The 23,848-nt window shown below is 48.7% G+C and overlaps 1 protein-coding gene and 1 pseudogene across 1 annotated transcript in view; both read right to left on the minus strand.

The window, feature by feature from the left end:
• Positions 1-1,205: 1,205 nt before the first annotated feature.
• LOC149435217 (uncharacterized) lies at positions 1,206-4,927 on the minus strand (annotated as a pseudogene).
• Positions 4,928-18,285: 13,358 nt separating this feature from the next.
• Positions 18,286-23,848, minus strand: part of LOC149435218 (V-type proton ATPase catalytic subunit A) — a 35,772-nt gene continuing 30,209 nt past the window's right edge. The window contains exon 8 of the mRNA XM_089662895.1: positions 18,286-23,725. Coding sequence (XP_089519021.1) covers positions 23,633-23,725 — 93 coding nt within the window. The 3' untranslated portion in view covers positions 18,286-23,632. The remainder of the gene's footprint in view (positions 23,726-23,848) is intronic.

Raw genomic sequence — 23,848 nt, forward strand, 5'->3', positions numbered from 1 at the left:
TCTTATTCTCCTTCCCACTCTAGGCCTAGTCATGCCTGCCCTGCGCTAATTTTCCTTTCCTTTTTTTCGCTACGGGCATTACTTGACTAGAGCACCAGAGATGGGTCATCCAAATCCCCCCCTTACTATACTTAAATAAAAACCATGACACCAATTTTGGAGTAAAAAACCAACATGGCCTTTTATTAACAAACATTTTTAACACCAACCATTCCTTATAACAGAAACATACAGAGTTGTTGTTGTTGGTCTTCGAAGGCACCCCACAAAAATGATCTGAAATGCACCTGCGGATAACCATATTACACAAAGGCCTCCAGCCGCAACCAACCAGCTCGGAGACAACCATACCGTCCGCAGTGCAGCACCACCACCTTCCAGTTAAACCTTGGTTAACTGGAATGTCCCCGGGCACACCATACCACGGATGGGTCCCACACCATTATCAGTACCTCCAAGATAAGAACCGCCTCCAAGACCAACAACCGCCACAGCACGCTGGGTAATCCCTTACCCATGCGTGCCCCACCACAAACGAACAGCTCTCTGAACTCCGTCCTGCAAACCCAGAGCCCATAAATCCGTGCCAACGGCATTGAGATGAACCCCATCACTCCGCAGATACCGCCAAGTATCAACCTCCAACTCAACGTGCCGGACCACCAACCCCCCATTCCGAACAAAGAAGCGCCCCACCTCCTTGTTGACCTTGATCCGAGCCTTATTGAGCCGCTCCACCGACCGCGCCAAACGCCAAGAGGTGCGGGCTACCATGTCCGACCACACCAACACCATCTCGGGATAATCCCGACGTAATTGATGAAAATCCAGCTTAACATCCCGCACCAGCTCCCGCATGGACCGAACCCCTAGATCGTTGCCACCCGCATGAATCACCAAAACATCCGGCGGTCTATCCAGGCATGCAAAACGCCGCACCTCAGGTACCACACGACCCCACAACATCCCCGGCACACCTATCCATCAGACACAAGCCGCTTGCCTAGCCAATCCCAGCTGCCGGCCATTAGGCCGCACATCCGCCCGCCGAGCCCCCCAAAAAACGTAGGAGTGCCCCAGGATCCAGACCAGGCAAACTGCTCCATCTGAAATAAAAGAACAAAAACTACCACAAGAACCAACAACATCACAGAGACAGGACAAACTCCCCCAGCCCCAGCAACCAAAAAACCCGGAAACCACCCTTAGTCCCCCAGCAGATGCGGGCGAACGTACAGGCGAAATCTCTGCGAATCCCACCTACCAATCCGTTTTACCGCCTCATCCGACAAACCCCACCGGGCGGCCTCAGTAGCAGCCCCAATACGAAACGAGTGTGAAGTATACAAAGACGCATCCAAACCAACATCCCGTAAACATTTCCGAAAAAACCGACACAAATTGAAAACGAGTTAACGGGGACCCATCAGCATGCATCAAAAAGAACCCCTGCCCCACCGGACGCCGGGACAAAAATTCTCGAACCGCATGCACCGGGCACACTAGTGATCCTGGAAGGGCAAGAAACCGAACCCGCGCACCACGACCCCAGCGGTCCGTCTTAGACCGACGGATGAACACCTCCACCCAGTCGCCCGAGCACACAACATCATCCACCAACAACCCCCCAAGCACCGATTTGGATGGACTAACAAGCTCCCCAATACGCAACGCCCCAAAGAAGGCCACCGCAAAAGCCGCCCTAAACAAGCCCACTTCAAAGTCCGAAGAACAAACAAACCGCAAATGTGTAAATAAAGATCCTAACAACTCGAAGGACACCGGGCGACGAGAATCCCTACTGCGATGAGCCCTACGGTAACCCCGAATAGCCTGACGCACCCAGAAATCTTTGGTAAAATCCCGACACCCTTGTAACTTAAAAAAGAAGGCCAAACCAGCCAACCGCCGATCCACCGCCGCAGCAGACACCCCCCGCTCCAAATTCCTCGCCAAATAGTACAGCAATGCCACACGCACCTCCGGCCCCCAGGGATCAAGATCGACCTGTTGTAACAGGTCCAGCCACTCCCGCCAAACCGTCGAGTACGCAGACCATGTCGCCTCACTCACCGACCGCCGGATCCAGCCGGATACGACCCCAAGGCAATCTCCCACAGCCAGTCGGGACAAGGAACCCCACGGTGCTCCGCAGCCGGCGCCAACTCCCGGAATTTGTCCCACTGAAAACGAGACAAAGCGTCAGCCAAAGTGTTGTCCACCCCAGGGAGATGCACCGCATGGATAAAAACATTCAGCTGCAGGCAACGCAACACTAAATGGCAAAGCAGGCCAACCACCGGCCGCGAGGCAGCCGACACCCGGTTGATGACCTGAACCACCCCCAAATTTTCGCAATGAAAACGAACCTTCTGATTCCGAAAATCTGCACCCCAAACCTCAACCGCCAAGACCACCGGAAAAAGTTCCAACAGAACCAGGTTACGAAGGAAACCCGCCGCCACCCAGGAAGGAGGCCACGGAGCCGCACTCCACCGTCCCTGAAAAAAGGCCCCATAACCCCCGGAAGCCGCTGCACAAGTCCAAATCAAAATTGCTGACCGGGCCAGACATCCACAAAGCCCGTCCGTTAAACGAAGTCAAAAAATTGTGCCAAATCCGCAAATCCTCCCGATGCTCCCTAGTCAAACGAATAAAATGTAAAGGGGAAGTAATCCCTGCCGTCGCCGCCGCCAACCGGCGGCAAAACACCCGACCCATTGGCAGGATGCGACAAGCGAAGTTCAGTTTACCCAACAACGACTGTAAGGCCCGCAGTTGAATTTTTCGCTTGCCGAGCACCCCACCAATTTCCCCTTGCAGGGCCAAAAGCTTGTCCCCAGGCAGCCGGCACTCCATAGCATCAGAGTCCAAAACGATACCCAGGAAAGTAATGACCGAAGCCGGGCCCTCCGTCTTGTCCAAAGCCAGCGGAATCCCAAAACGTTCAGCAACGTGTTGCAAAGTGGCCAGCAAAACTGCGCACACTCTGGAAGCTGGCGGACCCACGCAAAGAAAATCATCCAAATAGTGGATGACAGAATTGACCCCGGAAACATCCCGCACCACCCACTCCACGAACGAACTGAACTGCTCAAACAAAGCGCAAGATATGGAACACCCCATGGGAAGGCACTTATCAACGTAAAACGAGCCCTCCCAATGACAACCCAAGAAACGAAAACTGTCCGGATGTACCGGCAACAATCGAAATGCGGACTCAACATCCGATTTCGCCATAAGCGAACCACGCCCATAACGACGAACCCAGAAAACCGCTGCGTCAAACGACGTGTAAGAAACCGAACAGGACTGCGGATCGATAGCGTCATTCACCGACCCCCCTTTTGGAAAAGACAGGTGATGAATTAACCGAAACGAATTCGGCTCCTTCTTGGGCACCACCCCCAAGGGGGAAACCACCAGATCCGAAAACGGGGCGCAAGAAAATGGGCCGCCCATACGACCTAACCCCACTTCTTTTTGCAACTTAACCGAAACAACCTCCGCATGCCGCAAGGCCGACCGCAAAGTCCGAGCCAAGGGGGGAACGGAAGTCAAAGTGCACGGGATGTGGAAACCCTCCGAAAACCCTGCCGCCAGCAGCACAGCGGCTGCCCGATCAGGATATCTATCTAGGAAAGGCTGCATCCTTTCCACCCTCACCGGTGTCGTCCCTCTTACCCGCATGCTCGCCGGAAGGGCCTCTGCCCCGCTTGAAACAGCGCGACAACGGATGGGAGCCGCCGCAACCGAGACACACTTGCTTAAAACGGCAGGACCCTCCGAAACGACAAGCGCTTTCCTGGAACTGCCAACAGAAGCCCCTACGCTTTGAGGCCGATTGTCCGGGGGAGAATGAACCACCGGCCCCCCCCTGAAAAAACGGACCAGGAGGCCTCGCTGGAGTCATGAGGCGCATCCAAAGGCCAATGTCCTTATGGTCCCAACGCAATGAAGGGCGAACAGCCCGCCACTGCCGAAACTGCTCATCATACCGAAGCCACGCAGTCCCACCGTAAACCCTGTGAGCCTCGCTAATGGCGTCAAGGTAACAAAAGAGCGCCGAGCAATGCTCAGGAGCCTTCTCCCCAATAACACTGGCCATGATCGCAAACGCCTGCATCCAATTTGCAAAAGTACGCGGGATAAAGCGAAAACGCCGCTTCTCCGCTTCCTCCCGCCTGCCCTCGTCAACCCGCAACCCCTCTAAAGGAAAACGCTCCAACGGCAAGAGCGTGAAGATCTCCACATACTCCCCGCTCCAAATCCGCTCCCGAACCTCCAATGGCAAGTGCGCACCTAAAGGGCCCTCGAAGCACACGTATACCTCGCACTTGGCCGAGTCCGCCAAGCCGACCGCTCCGGACACCCCCGCACCCCCATCCAAAGCCGTGGAACCCAAAGCATCAGATTCCGCCGCAACCACCGCAGGCCCAGAACCAGAGGGAGGAGAAACCACCGATCTCCGCACGGCCCCCCCGTCCTGCACTCGGACCTGTAAACCGTCCCCACCAGCCGGCGGGAGCCACGCCGCAGCAGGCCCAGGGACCCCACTACCGCCCCGCTCAAGGCGCTGCAACAAGTTACGCAAACCTGAAATCAAATCGCAGAGCCCCCCCCCCGAGACCCGAATCGGGAACGCCGACCTCCCGCACCGCCGAGGCCCCGCCCCCCAACAGGTCCCCTAGCGCCGAAGAAAAAGGTAACTCACCAGGCTGCCCAGGAGACGTCCCATCAGCCGCGCGACCCACGTCCAGCGATGCCGAGCGGCCAGCTGTCGCCCCCGCATCGGGTTCCGACAGAGCTCGCCCTCCGATCTCACGTCCTCCCCTCGACGGCCGGATGGCCTCCCAGTCCCAGGAGCCACGGATCCTCGAGCGCTGTGCCTCTGCTGGCTCCGCCTCCCGGCACCAGCCACGCCCATCGACGTCCCTGGGGTCCGACCAGACACGCCCCCGGCAGCACTCTCATCCAGCCTGTGGCTCTTCGGAGCCGCCGCTCCACGCTTCCCATGGGGCCTGCCGGCTGCAGCAGGGGACAGCCCGGCAGCCGCAGCGCTGCGTCTCCCTCATTGGGCTCCCTCCCTGACAGGCACCTGGTCAGTGGAGGAGCCGGTGACATCCTGCTTCCTCAGCCGCGCGGGCGGGAGGGGAGGGGCTTCCTCCCCGCGAGACCCCGCCCGCCGAGCTCCGCCGTTGCGGATTCCTCCCGGCCTCCCCGCGAGCAGAGGCAATGGAGCGCCCTGCCAGCGGGGCCGGAGGGTCCCGAACGGGGCTCCCAGTGTGGCGCTGAACTCTGGGGGAGCCCGGACTAAAGCGCTCCGGAGGCCGAGACCTCCGAGCACGTGGGCGCACCCGCCCCTCTCCCGCTGGTGATGAGGCCGGGTCCTGTGAAAGACCCAGGTCCTGGGACAAGCCCGGGTCCTGCAGGAAGGCAGACACCCGGCGCTGAGCTCTGGGGGAGGGGGAGCCCGGACTACAGCGCTCCGGAGGCCGAGACCTCCGAGCACGTGGGCGCACCCGCCCCTCTCCCGCTGGTGATGAGGCCGGGTCCTGTGAAAGACCCAGGTCCTGGGACAAGCCCGGGTCCTGCAGGAAGGCAGACACCCGGCGCTGAGCTCTGGGGGAGGGGAGCCCGGACTACAGCGCTCCGGAGGCCGAGACCCCCGAGCACGTGGGCGCACCCGCCCCCCTCCCTCTGGTGATGAGCCCGGGCCCTGCGATAAGCCCGGGTCCAGGGACTCGCCCGGGTCCTGCAGGAAGGCAGAGACCCGGCTCTGCAGCCAGTCCATCCCATGAGAGGCTGCCGCCTCACGCAGCTGGGCCACCAAGCCCTCCATGACAGCCCCCCAAAGACCGCAACGAGACCCCCAGGGAAAAAGGCCCTAACAATATGCTGGCGTTGGGAAGGAATGAATCTCACTCACCAACGTCCAGCTCCGAAATGATGCCTCCCCCCCCCCCGGGACACCCCACCCTAAGGTGCGGCAGAGCCCACCCACGCTCTCTCTCCACCAACCAGCACACCCAGCTATACTTTTCCACACCCCCCTGGCACATCATTAACCCTTTCTTATTCTCCTTCCCACTCTAGGCCTAGTCATGCCTGCCCTGCGCTAATTTTCCTTTCCTTTTTTTCGCTACGGGCATTACTGGAGGGACGACAATATTTTTGGCCATGACGATATCTAAGGGTCTGGTATGGATTTGGAGGGGAACCCCAGGCATTTTTTTTTTTTATTTTGGGCATGCGGTTCACCCTCAAAATCCATTCCAGACCTGAAGGACCTCTCACACTGTTTTTCAAAAATATTTTTTAATGCCCCTACTTGTTTACATTCTGCTGTCACAAGGGGAATCCCGTTCCATCCACAAATATCGAATCCTTCCAAATAGTTTTCATGTATCTTTAAAAAAACTGCAAAAGATTTTGAATGCACTTAGACTGACGAATATACGAAAAAAGAATGCCGAAGATACAAAACAAATCCCGAAAATGAATCGGTTCGACTTAACGAATATGACGAAACAAAATTTCTTCCGAAATGAAACCGAAATTTCCCGTGTGCAGATGTCCAATGGCAGCGCATACATGAATCGTTTTTCTGATTCCCCCATCCACATATTCGATGTGGATGGGGAAATCCCTCCCTCTGTTCTCTTGTATTCTGAGAACTGGGAGACTTCCCTGCCATCATCGATCTGATCGATCAGGAAAAATCCCGACAGGCTGGTTATACAGAAGTCGATCATGCAGGGCCGGATCTAGCCTTCCTAATCTGGGGTGCAGTAAAAAAGGTCAGGGGGCAGAATGTCATCGCCGTGTGTGAGCCACTGTCAGTCTGTCACATAGGGGGGTTATTTACTAAACCTGCATGGTACAAAATCTGGTGCAGCTCTGAAGAGAAACCAATCAGCTTCCAGGTTTTATTGTCAAAAGCTTAATATAACAAGCTGAAGTTAGAAGCTGATTGGCTCCCATGCACAGTGCTCCAGATTTAGTAAATCTCCCCCCACTGTGTCATGACCTGGGAAACACTAGTATGTGTTAGGCTGTCATTAGATTAAGATGATTAAACAGAATATGTGCCCCCTTACATCAGGGGCCCCATCACAGTGCTTTTTTACATCAGGGGCCCCATCACAGTGCCCATTTACATCAGGGGCCCCATCAGAGTGCTTTCTTATATCAGGGGACACCATCACAGTGCCCCCCTTACATCTGGTGTCCCCATCACAGTGCCCCCTTACATCTGGTGTCCCCATCACAGTGCCCCCTTACATCTGGTGTCCCCATCAGAGTACCCCCTTACATCAGATGTCCCCATCAGAGTGCTTTCCTATATCAGGGGACACCATCACAGTGCCCCCGAACATCAGATGTCCCCATCAGAGTGCCCCCTTTCATCGGGTGTCCCTATCAGAGTTTCCCCTAACATCAGATGTCCTATTCAGAGTGCCCCCTTACATCTGGTGTCCCCATCAGAGTCCCTCTTACATCAGGTGTCCCCATCAGAGTGCTTTCTTATATCAGGGGACACCATCACAGTGCCCCCTTACATCTGGTGTCCCCATCACAGTGCCCCCTTACATCAGATGTCCCCATCAGAGTGCTTTCCTATATCAGGGGACACCATCACAGTGCCCCCGAACATCAGATGTCTCCATCAGAGTGCCCCCTTTCATCAGGTGTCTCCATCAGAGTGTCCCCTAACATCAGATGTCCTATTCAGAGTGCCCCCTTACATCTGGTGTCCTCATCAGAGTGCCCCTTACATCAGGTGTCCCCATCAGAGTCCCTCTTACATCAGATGTCCCCATCAGAGTGCCTCCTTACATCAGATGTCCCCATCAGAGTCCCCCTTACATCAGGTGTCCCCATCAGAGTGCCCCCTAACATCAGATGTCCCCATCAGAGTGCCCCCTTACATCTGGTGTCCCCATGAGAGTCCGCTTACATTAGATGTCCCCATCAAAGTGCCCCTTACATCTGGTGTCCCCATCAAAGTGCCCCTTACATCAGGTGTCCCCATCAGAGTGCTTTCTTATATCAGGGGACATTATCACAGTGCCCCCTTACATCAGATGTCTCCATCAGAGTGCCCCCTTACATCAGGTGTCCCCATCAGAGTGCCCCCTTACATCAGGTGTCCCCATCAGAGTGCCCCCTTACATCTGCTGTCCCCATAAGAGTCCCTCTTACATCAGGTGTCCCTATCAGAGTGCCCCCTTACATCTGGTGGACATTATCACAGTGCCCCCTTACATCAGATGTCTCCATCAGAGTGCCCCCTTACATCAGGTGTCCCCATCAGAGTGCCCCCTTACATCAGGTGTCCCCATCAGAGTGCCCCCTTACATCTGGTGTCCCCATAAGAGTCCCTCTTACATCAGGTGTCCCCATCAGAGTGCCCCTTACATCAGGTGTCCCCATCAGAGTGCCCCCTTACATCAGGTGTCCCCATCAGAGTGCCCCCTTACATCAGGTGTCCCCATCAGAGTGCCCCCTTACATCTGGTGTCCCCATAAGAGTCCCTCTTACATCAGGTGTCCCCATCAGAAGGCCCCTTTACATCTGGTGTCCCCATTAGGTTGGTGGTTGAAGAGGCAGTAAAACCATAGCTCAACCACCTGCTTTTTTGTAAACCCTGCCTGCATGTGTGGACAAGTTCTTACTCCGAAACGTCTGAGATAGGGCAAGAGCTGTGGTAACACCAGTGACCCTGAACCTGGAAAGAACCTTTTTTACCAAAACAAAATTTGGAAAGTGTCCTTCGTGAAACCCAGAACCAAAGGGGACTTCCAGGCCATCCCCACCACGTCTCATCAGGTGAGGTCTGGCCATTCTAAAAGCCAAGCTGAGGATGGCTGCGGAGAATCGCTGCAACCGAGGAAGCAAATTCCAGCAGTGATGTAGAGACAGGGGTGGACTGACAACTCATGGGGCCCCCGGGCAATAGGGGATCATGGGGGCCCCTATGTCCTTGCCCAAACTAAAAAAAATCCTATGAAAAAGGTACCAGGGGCATCTCATGGGCCCCCCTACTGACCCCGGGTCCTTGGGCAGTGCCCGAGTATCCAAATAGTCCGCCCCTGTGTAGAGAAGAGTCCTGACTGAAGAAGAAGAAATTTTGAAGAGAATAAAAAATAGGTGCAAGCAGAAATACGCTAGTCTTCCACACAGGAGAGCTGAAGAGAAGACATCCAACCATCTAGGACAGGGCTCTCCAAACGTTCTAAACATAGGGCCAGTTTACTATCCATCAGACTTTCGGGGGGCCGGAACTGCGGCCATTGGGAGCAGAAATTGTCCCGGCATCAGTGGAAGTAAACAATGCATCTTTGGTATTTGGGGCAGAAATAGTGCCCCTTCATTGGTGTGAGTAGGAGGAATAGTGCCCAATTGTGTCAGGAGGAGGATTAGTGCCCCATCATTGGTGTGAGTAGGAGGAATAGTGCCCAATTGTTGGTGTCAGCAGGAGGAATAATGCCCCATCATTGGTGTCAGTTTGAGGAATAGGGTCCTATTTTTGGTGTCATTGGGAGGAAATAGTACCCCATCATTGGTGTCGGTGGCAGGAATAGTCCCCCATCATTGGTGTCGGTGGCACGAATAGTGCCCCATTATTGATGTCAGTGGGAGGAATAGTGCCCCATCATTGGTGTCAGTTTGAGGAATAGGGTCCTATTGTTGGTGTCAGTGGGAGGAATACTACCCCATCATTAATGTCGGTGGCAGGAATAGTCCCCCATCATTGGTGTCGGTGGCAGGAATAGTCCCCCATCATTGGTGTCGGTGGCAGGAATAGTCCCCCATCATTGGTGTTGGTGGCAGGAATAGTGCACCATCATTGTTGTCAGTTTGAGGAATAGGGTCCTATTGTTGGTGTCATTGGCAGGAAATAGTGCCCCATCATTGGTGTCAGTTTTAGGAATAGGGTCCTATTCAGGAGTGTATTTACCGCAAGGCATTTGCCTAGGGCGGCAACGGCATTTTTCAGGGGGGCAGCGCCGTCCCCCAAAGGAAGGGATGAAAGAAGCAGCATGGGGACCAGGTGGGATCTGAGAGAGGCTGCGGGCTGCTTGATGGTGTATGCAGAGCCTGACTTTTGTTCCCGGGGATGTCCAGAGCTGTGAAGGTGAGTGTCTTCTCTCTCGCAGGGTTAGGGGGGGTGTTGCCAGTGTATGGGGGGCGGTGGTAGTGGAAGGCTTCCTTGGGTGGGGGTGGAGGGCTGGGGTGTTGTTGGTCAATGTCAGGCTCTCTTTGTGGGGTGGGGGGTGCTGCTTGGCGTCAGGGTCTCTCTGTGTGGGGGAGCCAATTTTTGTGTTGCCTAGGGCAGCACGACACCTAAATACACCACTGGTCCTATTGTTGGTGTCATTTGGAGGAAATAGTGCTCCATCATTGGTGTCGGTGGCAGGAATAGTGTCCTTTTGTTGGTGTCAGTGGGGGGGGAATAGTGCCCCATCAATGGTGTCAGTGGGAGGGATAGTGCCCAATCGTTGGTGTCAGTGGGAGGAATAGTGTCCCATCATTGGTGTCAGTGGGAGGAATAGTGCCCCATCATTGGTGTCAGTGGGAGGGATAGTGCCCAATCGTTGGTGTCAGTGGGAGGAATAGTGTCCCATCATTGGTGTCAGTGGGAGGAATAGTGCCCCATCAATGGTGTCAGTGGGAGGGATAGTGCCCAATCGTTGGTGTCAGTGGGAGGAATAGTGTCACATCATTGGTATCAGTGGAGGAATAGTGCCCCATCATTGGTATCAGTGGGAGGAATAGTGCCCCATCATTGGTGTCAGTGGGAGGAATAGTGCCCCATCATTGGTGTCAGTGGGAGGAATAGTGCCCCATCATTGGTGTCAGTGGGAGGAATAGTGCCCCATCATTGGTGTCAGTGGGAGGAATAGTGCCCCATCATTGGTGTCAGTGGGAGGAATAGTGCCCCATCATTGGTATCAGTGGGAGGAATAGTGCCCCATCATTGGTATCAGTGGGAGGAATAGTGCCCCATCATTGGTGTCAGTGGGAGGAATAGTGCCCTATCATTGGTGTCAGTGGGAGGAATGGCGCCCCATCATTGGTATCAGTGGGAGGAATAGTGCCCCATCATTGGTATCAGTGGGAGGAATGGTGCCCCATCATTGGTGTCAGTGGGAAGAATAGTGCCCCATCATTGGTGTCAGTTTGAGGAATACGGTCCTATTATTGGTGCCATTGGGATGAAATAATGCCCCATTATTGGTGTCAGTTTGAGGAATAGGGTCCTATTGTTGGTGTCATTGAGAGGAAAAAGTGTCCCATCATTGGTGTCGGTGGCAGGAATAGTACCCCATCATTGGTGTCAGTTTGAGGAATAGGGTCCTATTGTTGGCATCATTGGGAGGAAATAGTGCACCATCACTGGTGTCGGTGGCAGGAATAGTACCCCATCATTGGTGTCGGTGGCAGGAATAGTACCCCATCATTAGTGTATGTGGCAGGAAGTGTCCTATTGTTAGTGTCAGTGGGGGGAAATAGTGCCCCATTAATGGTGTCAGTGAGAGGGATACTACCCCATCGTTGGTGTCAATGGAAGAAATAGTGCCCCATCAATGGTGTCAGTGGGGGGAAATAGTGGCTCATCAATGGTGTCAGTGGGAGGAATAGTGCCCCATCATTGGTATCAGTGGGAGGAATAGCGCCCCATCATTGGTATCAGTGGGGGGAATAGTGTCCCATCATTGGTGTCAGTTGGGGGAATAGTGCCCCATCATTGGTGTCAGTGGGGGAATAGTGTCCCATCATTGGTGTCAGTGGGAGGAATAGTGCCCCATCATTGGTGTCAGTGGGAGGAATAGTGCCCCATCATTGGTATCAGTGGGAGGAATAGTGCCCCATCATTGGTATCAGTGGGGGAATAGTGCCCCATCATTGGTGTCAGTGGGAGGAATAGTGGCTCATCAATGGTGTCAGTGGGAGGAATAGTGCCCCATCATTGGTGTCAGTGGGAGGAATAGTGGCTCATCAATGGTGTCAGTGGGAGGAATAGTGCCCCATCAATGGTGTTAGTGAGAGGGATTGTACCCCATCGTTGGTGTCAATGGGATAAATAGTGCCTCATTGATGACGTCAGTAGCAGTAATTATGCCCCATTGTTGGTGGGTGGAAAGAAATACTGTGGCATCAGTGGGAGGAAAAGTGCCCCGAGGGCCATATAAAGGCAAGCAAAGGGCCACATCTGCAGTTTGGAGACCACTGGTCTAGGACACTAGCAAAACCGACACGTTGATAGTAGGTTGAGTTATCCCGGCTGGCCTACAGTTTTTCGTTTTGCACTCTTCCTGTAGGTGGCAGTATAACCGAAAGCTGAAAGACTTCTTGTGTCCCTCGATGGATGAGGAAGAAGTTCGGCCCATGACATAGCCCAGATTTGGCTCAGTATCAGCTCCCTTCGATGGCTCCTGTCCCGACACGTATATCCAACTTCATAAACTCTGCACTTGGAAATCTGTGTGGGTGTAATTCGCGGGGCCCCTGGGTTCAAGCCGGGGACGTTTCTGAAACAAGCCATGCAAGCCATCAGCGCCTTTCACGGATCTTCATCTTTACAGCTTCCCCTCCGACACGGATGCCAAAATTTCTTCCCTTCGGTGCCAGACGTTTCACAGCGCTGCGAGATCGGCTCCAGGGTCGACGGTTAAAATCTCATTTGGACGCAGTCAGGCCGTAAATGAGCCTTCACACCGGATTGTATTTCCTCGCGACGCTGCGATCATTTCCCCAGGAGGAGAGATTGTTTTCAACACAAAGTAACGGCAGAAAATAAAAAGAAGGTTTAATTTTAGGTTCTCAGAAAAGGATTCTGCTTATAAAAATAATGAGAATTTCCAGATTTTTGACTAACGCTCAAATTGTTTTTTTCTTTTTTTTTTCTTTTTTAGATATTTATTGATGGCGAGACGATGCTTTGTCCTGCTGGATGAACAGAATTATTAGAATTGTTCTTGGCTTAACCTGTACCTAGAGAGCAAAAATGGAATGTCTCCTAGATTGTAAGCTCCCAGGATCAGGCCCTCCTATCCCTCTTGTATTGAAATGTATTGTTGCTGTATTGTCTCCCGTTATATTGTAAAGCGCTCAGCAAACTGTTGGCGCCATAAATCCTGTATAATAATAATAATATATAAATCCTGTATAATAATAATATAAATCCTGTATAATAATAATATATAAATCCTGTATAACAATAATATATAAATCCTGTATAACAATAATAATAATAATAATATAAATCCTGTATAATAATAATAATAATAAAAAATCCTGTATAATAATAATAATAATAATAATAATAATAATAATAATAAATAATATAAATTCTGTATAATAATAATAAATAATAATAATATAAATCCTGTATAATAATAATAATATATAAATCCTGTATAATAATAATAATATATAAATCCTGTATAATAATAATAATATATAAATCCTGTATAATAATAATAATATATAAATCCTGTATAATAATAATAAATAATAATTATATAAATCCTGTATAATAATAATAATATATAAATCCTGTATAATAATAATAATATATAAATCCTGTATAATAATAATAATATATAAATCCTGTATAATAATAATAATAATAATAATAATAATAAATAATATAAATTCTGTATAATATTAATAATATAAATCCTGTATAATAATAATAAATAATAATAATATAAATCCTGTATAATAATAATAATAATAATAAATCCTGTATAATAATAATAATAATAATAAATAATAATAATAATATACAGTCAGGTCCATAAATATTGGGACATCTACACAATTCTAACATTTTTGGCTCTATACACCACCACAATGGATTTGAAATGAAACGAACAAGATGTGCTTTAACTGCAGACTGTCAGCTTTAATTTCAGGGTATTTACATCCAAATCAGGTGAACGGTGTAGGAATTACAACAGTTTGCATATGTGCCTCCCACTTGTTAAGGGACCAGAAGTAATGGGACAATTGGCTTCTCAGCTGTTCCATGGCCAGGTGTGTGTTATTCCCTCATTATCCCAATTACAATAAGCAGATAAAAGGTCCAGAGTTCATTTCAAGTGTGCTATTTGCATTTGGAATCTGTTGCTGTCAACTCTCAAGATGAGATCCAAAGAGCTGTCACTATCAGTGAAGCCATCATTAGGCTGAAACAACAAAACAAACCCATCAGAGAGATAGCAAAAACATTAGGCGTGGCCAAAACAACTGTTTGGAACATTCTTAAAAAGAAGGAAAGCACCGGTGAGCTCAGCAACACCAAAAGACCCGGAAGACCACGGAAAACAACTGTGGTGGATGACCCAAGAATTCTTTCCCTGGTGAAGAAAACACCCTTCACAACAGTTGGCCAGATCAAGAACACCCTCCAGGAGGTAGGTGTATGTGTGTCAAAGTCACCAATCAAGAGAAGACTTCACCAGAGTGAATACAGAGGGTTCACCACAAGATGTAAACCATTGGTGAGCCTCAAAAACAGGAAGGCCAGATTAGAGTTTGCCAAACGACATGTAAAAAAGCCTTCACAGTTCTGGAACAACATCCTATGGACAGATGAGACCGACATCAACTTGTACCAGAGTGATGGGAAGAGAAGAGGATGGAGAAGGAACTGCTCATGATCCTAAGCATACCACCTCATCAGTGAAGCATGGTGGTGGTAGTGTCATGGCGTGGGCATGTATGGCTGCCAATGGAACTGCTTCTCTTGTATTTATTGATGATGTGACTGCTGACAGAAGCAGCCGGATGAATTGTGAAGTGTTTCGGGAATATTATCGGCTCATATTCAGCCAAATGCTTCACAACTCATTGGACGCTTCACAGTGCAGATGGACAATGACCCAAAGCAGACTGCAAAAGACACCAAAGAGTTTTTTAAGGGAAAGAAGTGGAATGTTCTGCAATGGCCAAGTCAATCACCTGACCTGAATCCGATTGAGCATTTCACTTGCTGAAGACAAAACTGAAGGGAAAATGCCCCAAGAACAAGCAGGAACTGAAGACAGTTGCAGTAGAGGCCTGGCAGAGCATCACCAGGGATGAAACCCAGCGTCTGGTGATGTCTATGCGTTCCACACTTCAGGCTGTCATTGACTGCAAAGGATTTGCAACCAAGTATTAAAAAGTGAAAGTTTGATTTATGATTATTATTCTGTCCCATTACTTTTGGTCCCTTAACAAGTTGGAGGCACATATGCAAACTGTTGTAATTCCTACACGGTTCACCTGATTTGGATGTAAATACCCTCAAATTAAAGCTGACAGTCTGCAGTTAAAGCACATCTTGTTCGTTTCATTTCAAATCCATTGTGGTGGTGTATAGAGCCAAAAATGTTAGAATTGTGTCCATGTCCCAATATTTATGGACCTGACTGTAAATCCTGTATAATAATAATATAAATCAAGGGCAGACTGGCCATTCGAGCACTGCCCGAGGGCCCAGGGTCAGTAGGGGCCCCATGAGATGTCCCTGGTACCTTTCATAGGCTTTTTTTGGTGTGATTTGAGTGTGGGCGAGGACACGGGCCCCATGATCCCCTATTGCCCGGGGGCCCCATGAGTTGTCAGTCCGCCCCTGATAATAATATAAATCCTGTATAATAATAATAATAATAATGTTGCAGCTCACCACTCCTGAAAGAGTTACTGAACCCACAACAGTAGAATCAGTTTGTAGATGCAGGAAAGCGTGCTTGTTATACTCACTGTGGGACCTAAGGGGTTAATCCTCGGCATTGTGTATAAAGGCTGCTTCATCCTGTCTTCTCTCATCCTCCCCTTCTTCTACTGTCCCCAATTCCTCTGCTGATAGTACAGAGCTCTAGGAGTCCTTCTGCTCATGCTCAATTTAGTGTGTATTGCTAGAGTTTTTTTTTTTTCTTTGGCAGAGTGCATGTGATCAGCAGAGGGCCAATCAGCACTGTCCAGACAGAGGTCAGAGATTCTGCATCCTCCTAGAGCAAAATTAAAACTCCTACAAGCTGTAACCAGTGCTCTTTTCCGAAACCTTGACAGGCAAAATAATTTCAATGGCATACATATTTAACCACTTCCCATCCGTTGTATGTACATATATGTCCTCAGATGAGAAGGGCGATATCTCAGTTATTGCTGTGGCTGCAGCAGTGATTGGATATCATTTTTCTACAGCCGGCGATTTCTTTCAAAGTAAAAGTGATCCAAGCAGCTATAAGGACCCCACCACCACAGTCGCCTTGCCAGGAGAGTCAAGCACTCCTGATCCATCACAGCTGCTGGTCTCATTCCAGCATCCTGGTCTTGGCTGTGATACATTCACCCTGCCTGTCCACCTTGCAAGGCAATTGATGTGGCCGCTTTCTGGGTGGAGACCAAACCTGATATAAGCCAGCCAAGCCTGCAGTCTCCTGCGTGATATTACTCCATTTGTTACATGTGCCCAAGCTGCCTGTTTGTCTGCCCTGCTCTGCTAGATTGGATTCCCTTGTTGACAACCTCTGATCAGATTTTGACTACTCCCTGAACTCTGCCTGCCTTTTGACTACAAATCCGACTTGGACTACCCTGAACCTTGCCTGCCTTGTACCTGGACCATCAATGAACCACTCTGCCTGTCTACCAACCACAAGTACCTGTTTGCTTTGCTCAGTTCACCCCTGCCGGTGTCAGTGATATCACTATAGGGGTCAATTTCCCTTCCTTTCTTCCCCCCCCCCCCCCCCCCGTGTGCTCCTCAGGGCCGGATTTTAGGGGGATTGGCTGGGCCCTCCCCCCAGGTCTCTAATGCCTCATATCTGTTGTTAAATGTCCATCTTCTCTTGCATTCTCACACAGTGCCCAGCTCCTCCTCCCATCCTCTGCACCAATGGGAGAGGAGAGAGGCTGGATCTGCTCTGCCTTCACCTCTGCCCACCCACACTCCATTCTGTGCAGTTTCTGAGAAGGGGATGTGTGGGCGGGAAATTGTATACAGAGCAGCGGGCAGTTCTGTGATTCTTATGACTTATCCAGTGAGCTGGAGACCATCCATGTGAGTCTGCCCATTCCTTTCTTCCTTTCTCCCTCCCTTCTTTCCTTCATCCATTCCCTTATTTCCTTCCTCCTTCCATTTCCTTCCTTCCTCCATCCATTTCTTTCTTTCCTTCATTCATTCCTTCCCCTTCCTTCCTTCCACCCTCCATCAATTTCCTTCCCCCCTCCCTTTCTCCCTCCCTCCCATCAACTTGAAAGTGAATCGGGTTATTAACAGTGAGTTTGAAGCAAGTTTCACACATTAGCTTGAATTAAAAAAACATTTGACCTTTTCCTTTTTTTTTTTTTTTGTTAATTGCCTGAGGTTCAGAAAATATAACAATATAGCCCGTGTGTAGGTGTGAGTTGCATATGTAATATAGTATATGTATTTATCGTAGTATATCTGTATATCATATTTACAGTGCTTTGAAAAAGTATTCATACCCCTTGAAATGTTCCACATTTTGTCATGCTAAAACCAAAAAATGTCAACGTATTTTTTTGGGATTTGATGTGATAGACCGACACAAAGTGACCCATAATTGTGAAGTGAAAGGAAATTGAGAAATTGTTTTCAACATTTTTTACAAATAAATATCTGAAAAGTGTGGTGTGCATTTGTATTCAGCCCCCTTTGGCCATACAATGTAGGTATGATGGTCAGATATCCATCAACTTCTGGCCATACGATGTAGGTGTGATGGTAAGATGTCCACCATCTTTTGGACATATAGTGTAGGTGTGATGGTCAGATATCCATCAACTTCTGGCCATACGATGTAGGTGTGATGGTAAGATGTCCACCATCTTTTGGTCATATAGTGTAGGTATGATGGTCAGATATCCATCAACTTCTGGCCATACGATATAGGTGTGATGGTAAGATGTCCACCATCTTTTGGCCATATAGTGTAGGTGTGATGGTAAGATGTCCACCATCTTTTGGCCATATAGTGTAGGTATGATGGTCAGATATCCATCAACTTCTGGCCATACGATATAGGTGTGATGGTAAGATGTCCACCATCTTTTGGCCATATAGTGTAGGTTTGATGGTAAGATGTTCAACATCTTTTGGCCATATAGTGCAGGTGTGATGGTCAAATACCCACCAACTTTTGGCCATACGATGTAGGTATGATGGTCAGATGTCCTGAAAATTTTGGCCATATAGTGTAGGTATAGCTTTTAATAATACCCTACAAAGACATCAGAGTACATTAGGAATGACAAATATTACATTTAAATTTATATTTTATTTTCAAGAATTTTAACAACTTTACACAATTTTCAAGTCATAAAATCAGAGTGCTCTTTTTTATTTTTAAATCTCTCCTTCCATAACTTTTACAGCTCAAAAGAAAAAAAAATAAAAATGATACAGTGAAAAAAAAAGCTCAACACTTACAACAGAAAAACACCAAAACAAAGAGAAATGATCCAGAAGCTGCATTATCCGATGCCTCCCCCGCAGGAGGCCCAGCAACAGTACAATAAATACATGGTTTTCTTTACACACCTGCATCGAGGATCAATAAGCCCCCCAAAGGGATATATTATTTTTTTTTAAGGAACATTTCACTTTAGGGTTGAGGATTCTACGACACAATAAACAATGACAAATGGATCCACACAGGGAAAATGGGTTTCTACAGTGAATTCTTAAGCACTTACTCAAATACAGTCAAGTTAAGGAGTTTAGATGGGATAGAGATTCTGAAGAGAAGCCGCACAGTTTGGACTCGTTTATAGATATCATCAGCCAAACAGAGAGAAGCTTATGATTAGAACGGTGATTTAAAAAAATGATCCAATTGGTTACTATTGGTTCTAGCACATGACTTCCTGATATTAGAAGAACTTCAGTCAAAACCAAAATCCGCAGTAAACATAATGTTGGGTTATGTCCACTTGGTTGATCTTATATTTTTAGTCACCTTCCTTGATTTGGGGGCAGGGTGGACTGACCATTTGGGCACTCGGGCACTGCCCGAGGGCCCAGGGTCAGTAGGGGGCTCCATGAGATGCCCCTGGTACCTTTCATAGGCTTTTTTGGGTGTGATTTGAGTGTGGGTGAGGACACAGGGGCCCCATGATCCTCTATTGCCCGGGGGCCCCTTGAGGTGTGAGTCCGCCCATTTGGGGGTATACAAGAAGATATATGGAAAATCAGAGTATCATGCCAAATTGTTAGGCATCCAAGAGTATTTCTTTTATTACAGAAGATTCAAAAGGTAACAATCCAATGCGTTTGCAGCTACAAACTCCTCCTTAATCAGGTTTTCAAGAGCTGGTATGAAATAAAGTGGTGGACTTGTATGGGTCAACGGAGGGCGAATCAATTGGGGACACCCAACCGGTTGTTGAAGGAGAAGAGTGGAGGAAGAGATAAACCCATTAAACTGGCCATAGATAATTTGGTGGAGGTGGATGAAGGAATCCTCCCTACTGGGGAATAGTATTCTGGCAGTGGGGCTCTCTGCTGTCAGAGTAAACAGATTCGAGGCTATAGCCATCAATCGCTAATTCGACTTCTGTCGAGTGGGAATGCCCATAGTTGGATCCAAATTTGGCTGGTCTCTGCTGAACTGGCCGAATTTCGATCCATCTGTGGCCAACTTAAGTCAGTCACTTTGCCTCAGCACTTGAAGCCCTAATGAAGGGGGAATTTGGAGCCTCTGAAATGTGTTGACTTGTTACCTCCTCATCCTTTGGCATGGCAAGTTTCCCTCTTGAATACTTAGACTCCTAAACCTTTATTGTGGCACCTATACCTTCCTGTATTTACCAAAGACGGTCTTGAGGCCCTTTTTGTGTAGGGAGAGGTCTAATCAGGTGATCCAGCACCTCGTTCCCACACTTTTTGGATTTTGGGTGTCTGCTTTGTCTGGCATTGTCTGAAGACACCTGTGCATGCTGAAGAACATGCTAGAAGTAGAGCAGAACAGTCCCAAACATGTCCAGAAGTCTACATGTGGCAAGCATGTACCTGGAACAATAGCAGGCCATTTTTTTTTCTCGAAAAACAGCAAATTCAATTACAAAATGCAAATTCGGGTGACTATTTTTATGGCTTAATACTGGATTTTGTGTTCCACCTCTAGTTCTATAACAAAAAAATGACCCCTTTGGCTGTAGGAGATGCAACAAAGACTGGCAGTCACAAATTAAAAAAAAAAAAAAAGCACCATTATGCTCTGCACCATCTTCAAGCGATTCCTTTCGGTAGGTTTGGAGAATTTTTATAATTTTTTTATGCTACAGATTAAAATTATGCCACTTGTGAAAGATAAAGAAGCATTAAAACATGTGAGATATGAACTCATAAAGGGGCAGAAGGTCAACTGAATTTAAGGGTATGCTAGAGTATCCTTTGATCCCCCCAAGACGGGCAAGGCCGGAAATTAAAGTGTCTTCCTATCTCATCTAAAACCAAAAGGTGCAGCCTAGCCGCAGATACAACATAGTGTTGGCTGATATCTTCCTTGTCCACAAAAGCCCCTTCATTGCCCTGTCTGAGAATGCTTTCAGTTTGTGATGAAGAGTTCCCCCCATTGGCCAGCAGTGCCTTTAGACAGGAGGGCAGGGCTTAGATTTTAGGTATGTCTCTATAGCAAACTACAAGCACATTCAAAGAGGCACTTAGGAGCCTTTGGTGGAAGACAAATACACTTTCATTAAAAGGACAAGTTAACCTTTGGAACATGTTACGTGTTCTGCCCGTGTTTATGGTGGAACATGTTGCAACATCTGGACCTCCTCTCTCTCTCTGATCCCCCCCCACCTCGGTGACAGCGGGCAGGGGATCCTCTTCACGCACGCGCTGTAACAATTTGAAAACACGGTGGCATCATTCATTCACAGTTTCTTGTGAATGAATAAACTACAAGTACCGTCAGTCGTTGCAGCTGACGGCTTTGCCGTTCTCAATGGACTACAAGGAGTGCTGGTGAGCACTCTCGAAGATCGTTGATCTTCCTGCTTTCAAGTAACTGCCTGCCCACAGGAGGTGCATGCAGACAGCTATCCTGCAGGAGCCTGACATTGCACCTGCAATGCAATGCTCTGCAGGCTCCTTAGAAAAAAAAAAACAAATGCACATTTTTTTTTACCTGCAAGAAACTGTGCAATTATTTTTTTTTTTCCAAGAGGCAAACTTAGCCTTTAAAGCTGCTGCTATCCAATGTGAAGCTGTAACGCTGCATAAAAGATCATCAAAATACAGAAAGTTTATAGGAACCTACTGTAGACTCTATTCTGATGATGGCTCTGTCACCCCTAGGCCAAGTTTCCTCATCGCTGAGTCACATGACTAAAAGAGGCATGGCCTCGTGTCTTGTGAAACAAGAGGGCCACAAATGTGCGAACTCCCAACTATGGTAATAACAGCCTATATTTAAAGCGATACCAAAGGCTTACATTTTTATTTTTTTTAATAACAAACATGTTATACTTACTTGCTCTGCATAATGGTTTTGCACAGAGCATCCCCGATCCTCTTCTGGGGTTCCCCAATGGCGCTCCTGACTCCTCCCTCCTGTCAGGTGCCCCCACAGCAAGCAGCTTGCTATGGAGGCACCAGCTGTTCCGTGTGTCCATTCATACACAGAGCCGCAGCTCGGTCCCACCCTCTCTCTCTCTTCTCATTGGCTCACTGGCTGTGATTGACAGAAGCAGGAGCCAATGAAGAGAGGAAGTCCCGGGAGCTGAGTCTGCAGTGCACATCGCTGGAGAAGCGGAAGCTCGGGTGAGTATGGGGGGGGGGGGGGTGTTTCTGTGGCACAGAGAAGGTTTTTTACCTTCATGCATAGAATAGGGATGGGGGGGGGGGGGATTCTCAAGACCAGGCTAAAATGAGTGGCAGTTGTCCACTAGACCAACCTTTCTCAACCTTTCCAACACAGAGGAACCCTTGAAATAACTTTCCAGTCTCAGGGAACCCCTGCTAAATATTACTATATCTACAACTGATGGTCAGTGGGAAAAATGCTCCTTACACTTGTGGTCATTGGGAGGAATTACCCCCTTACAGATAGCTAAATAGATCAATGGTGCCAGTGGTAACTTATCTGAGAGGCAGAAATTGCTCAAGGAACCCCAATCAACCTCTGGAGGAACCCTCAAGGAAACCCTAGCAACCTCTGGAAAAACCCTCAAGGAAACCATAGCAACCTCTGGAGGAACCCTCAAGGAAACCCTAGCAACCTCTGGAGGAACCCTCAAGGAAACCCTAGCAACCTCTGGAGAAACCCTCAAGGAAACCCTAGCAACCTCTGGAGAAACCCTCAAGGAAACCCTAGCAACCTCTGGAGAAACCCTCAAGGAAACCCTAGCAACCTCTGGAGGAACCCTCAAGGAAACCCTAGCAACCTCTGGAGGAACCCTCAAGGAAACCCTAGCAACCTCTGGAGGAACCCTCAAGGAAACCCTAGCAACCTCTGGAGGAACCCTCAAGGAAACCCTAGCAACCTCTGGAGGAACCCTCAAGGAAACCCTAGCAACCTCTGGAGGAACCCTCAAGGAACCCCTAGCAACCTCTGATGGAACCCTGGTTGAGAAACCCTGCACTGGATACATCAGGTTGAGTACCGTGTCTGCTTCTCTAGTTAAAAGTGTGGGCCTTTCTCATCTTTCATGTCTCTAAAAGGAACAAAACTGCCATTTGTGATACCCACAAGCCTACTGAAAGGAATCAGTGGTCTTAGTACCCAACCGGTTAGGAGGGAAACGAGCACAGTAACAGGATATTCTATATGGGCTGTAGGTAGCACCAAAGCACAAATAAGTGCAGCAGGTGGTTTATCCATGAGGTTAACCGCACTCTCTAGTCCGCACTATTCTTTTTTTTTTTCTGGCCTGTAGGCAGCGTATCCCTCCAAGGTCCACCTCATAGAAACTCTGCAGAAGTCACATGGTGCACACACATGAAAAAGAATGGAAATACGATGGCTCAGATTACAGAGACGTACAATGAGGTAGGCGAGATCAAACACCCGAGCTGTGGCGGTACTACCAAACCTTCGCATGCTTGGATAGGTAGTTCAGCTATAGCTGGAGAGCCGCCTGTACTCACTGAGCAAAAAGGGAAAAATAAAAAGAGATAAATGCAAAATTAAAACAGACAGAAAAAAACAGAGGTTTGGAATGTGAGTATAACATAAGGGGATGACAGATATAAATATATTCATTATAAACAAAAGCCCTTCAAAATCGGTTAAGAAGTGGTCTCCGATCATCTCAAGGTCAGGAGATGAAAGAAGACCCAGCAGACTACATCTGGTAAAATGGTTGTGGAAAACTTTCTGATTTGGGGTTCAAAGGAGGAGATCAGTACCTCTCTCCCACCTACACTCCGTCCGCTATGAAGGTCAGACTTACGTACATTCACCACACCGAGCAGATTACAGCTACACACAGGAGCCAAAACACTGGAATGGAAACTATCGTTGTATGAAGACTACACAACGTGGAAGAGGTGGATGGAGCTCTGTAGTGGACAGACAGGAGCTCCGGTCTTGATGCAGTACGTGGAGGTCTGAGATGATGAGTTGGTGGTCAGAAGTGGTGGCGGAGGTGACAGCTCCTAATCTTCCAGGCTGCGGAAGGCGTTCTGCATGTCTTCCAATAACTGGGCGTAATCTGCTTTAATCTTGGCTTCTCCATCTTTCATTGGGTCCTGGAAGATAAAAGGAAAAAGCCTCAGATAAGCAAGTGGCATCAGTTTGGACTGGCGAGGCAGCTCTGGGCCATGTATGGAAGGCTTCATTGCAGCTGCTCAACTCGTTCGGGGTTGATAGGA

The sequence above is a fragment of the Staurois parvus genome, unplaced genomic scaffold, assembly GCF_062004578.1.
Source record: "Staurois parvus isolate SC_StPar_1 unplaced genomic scaffold, SC_StPar_1.0 ptg001583l, whole genome shotgun sequence".
Taxonomy (NCBI): Eukaryota; Metazoa; Chordata; class Amphibia; order Anura; family Ranidae; genus Staurois; species Staurois parvus.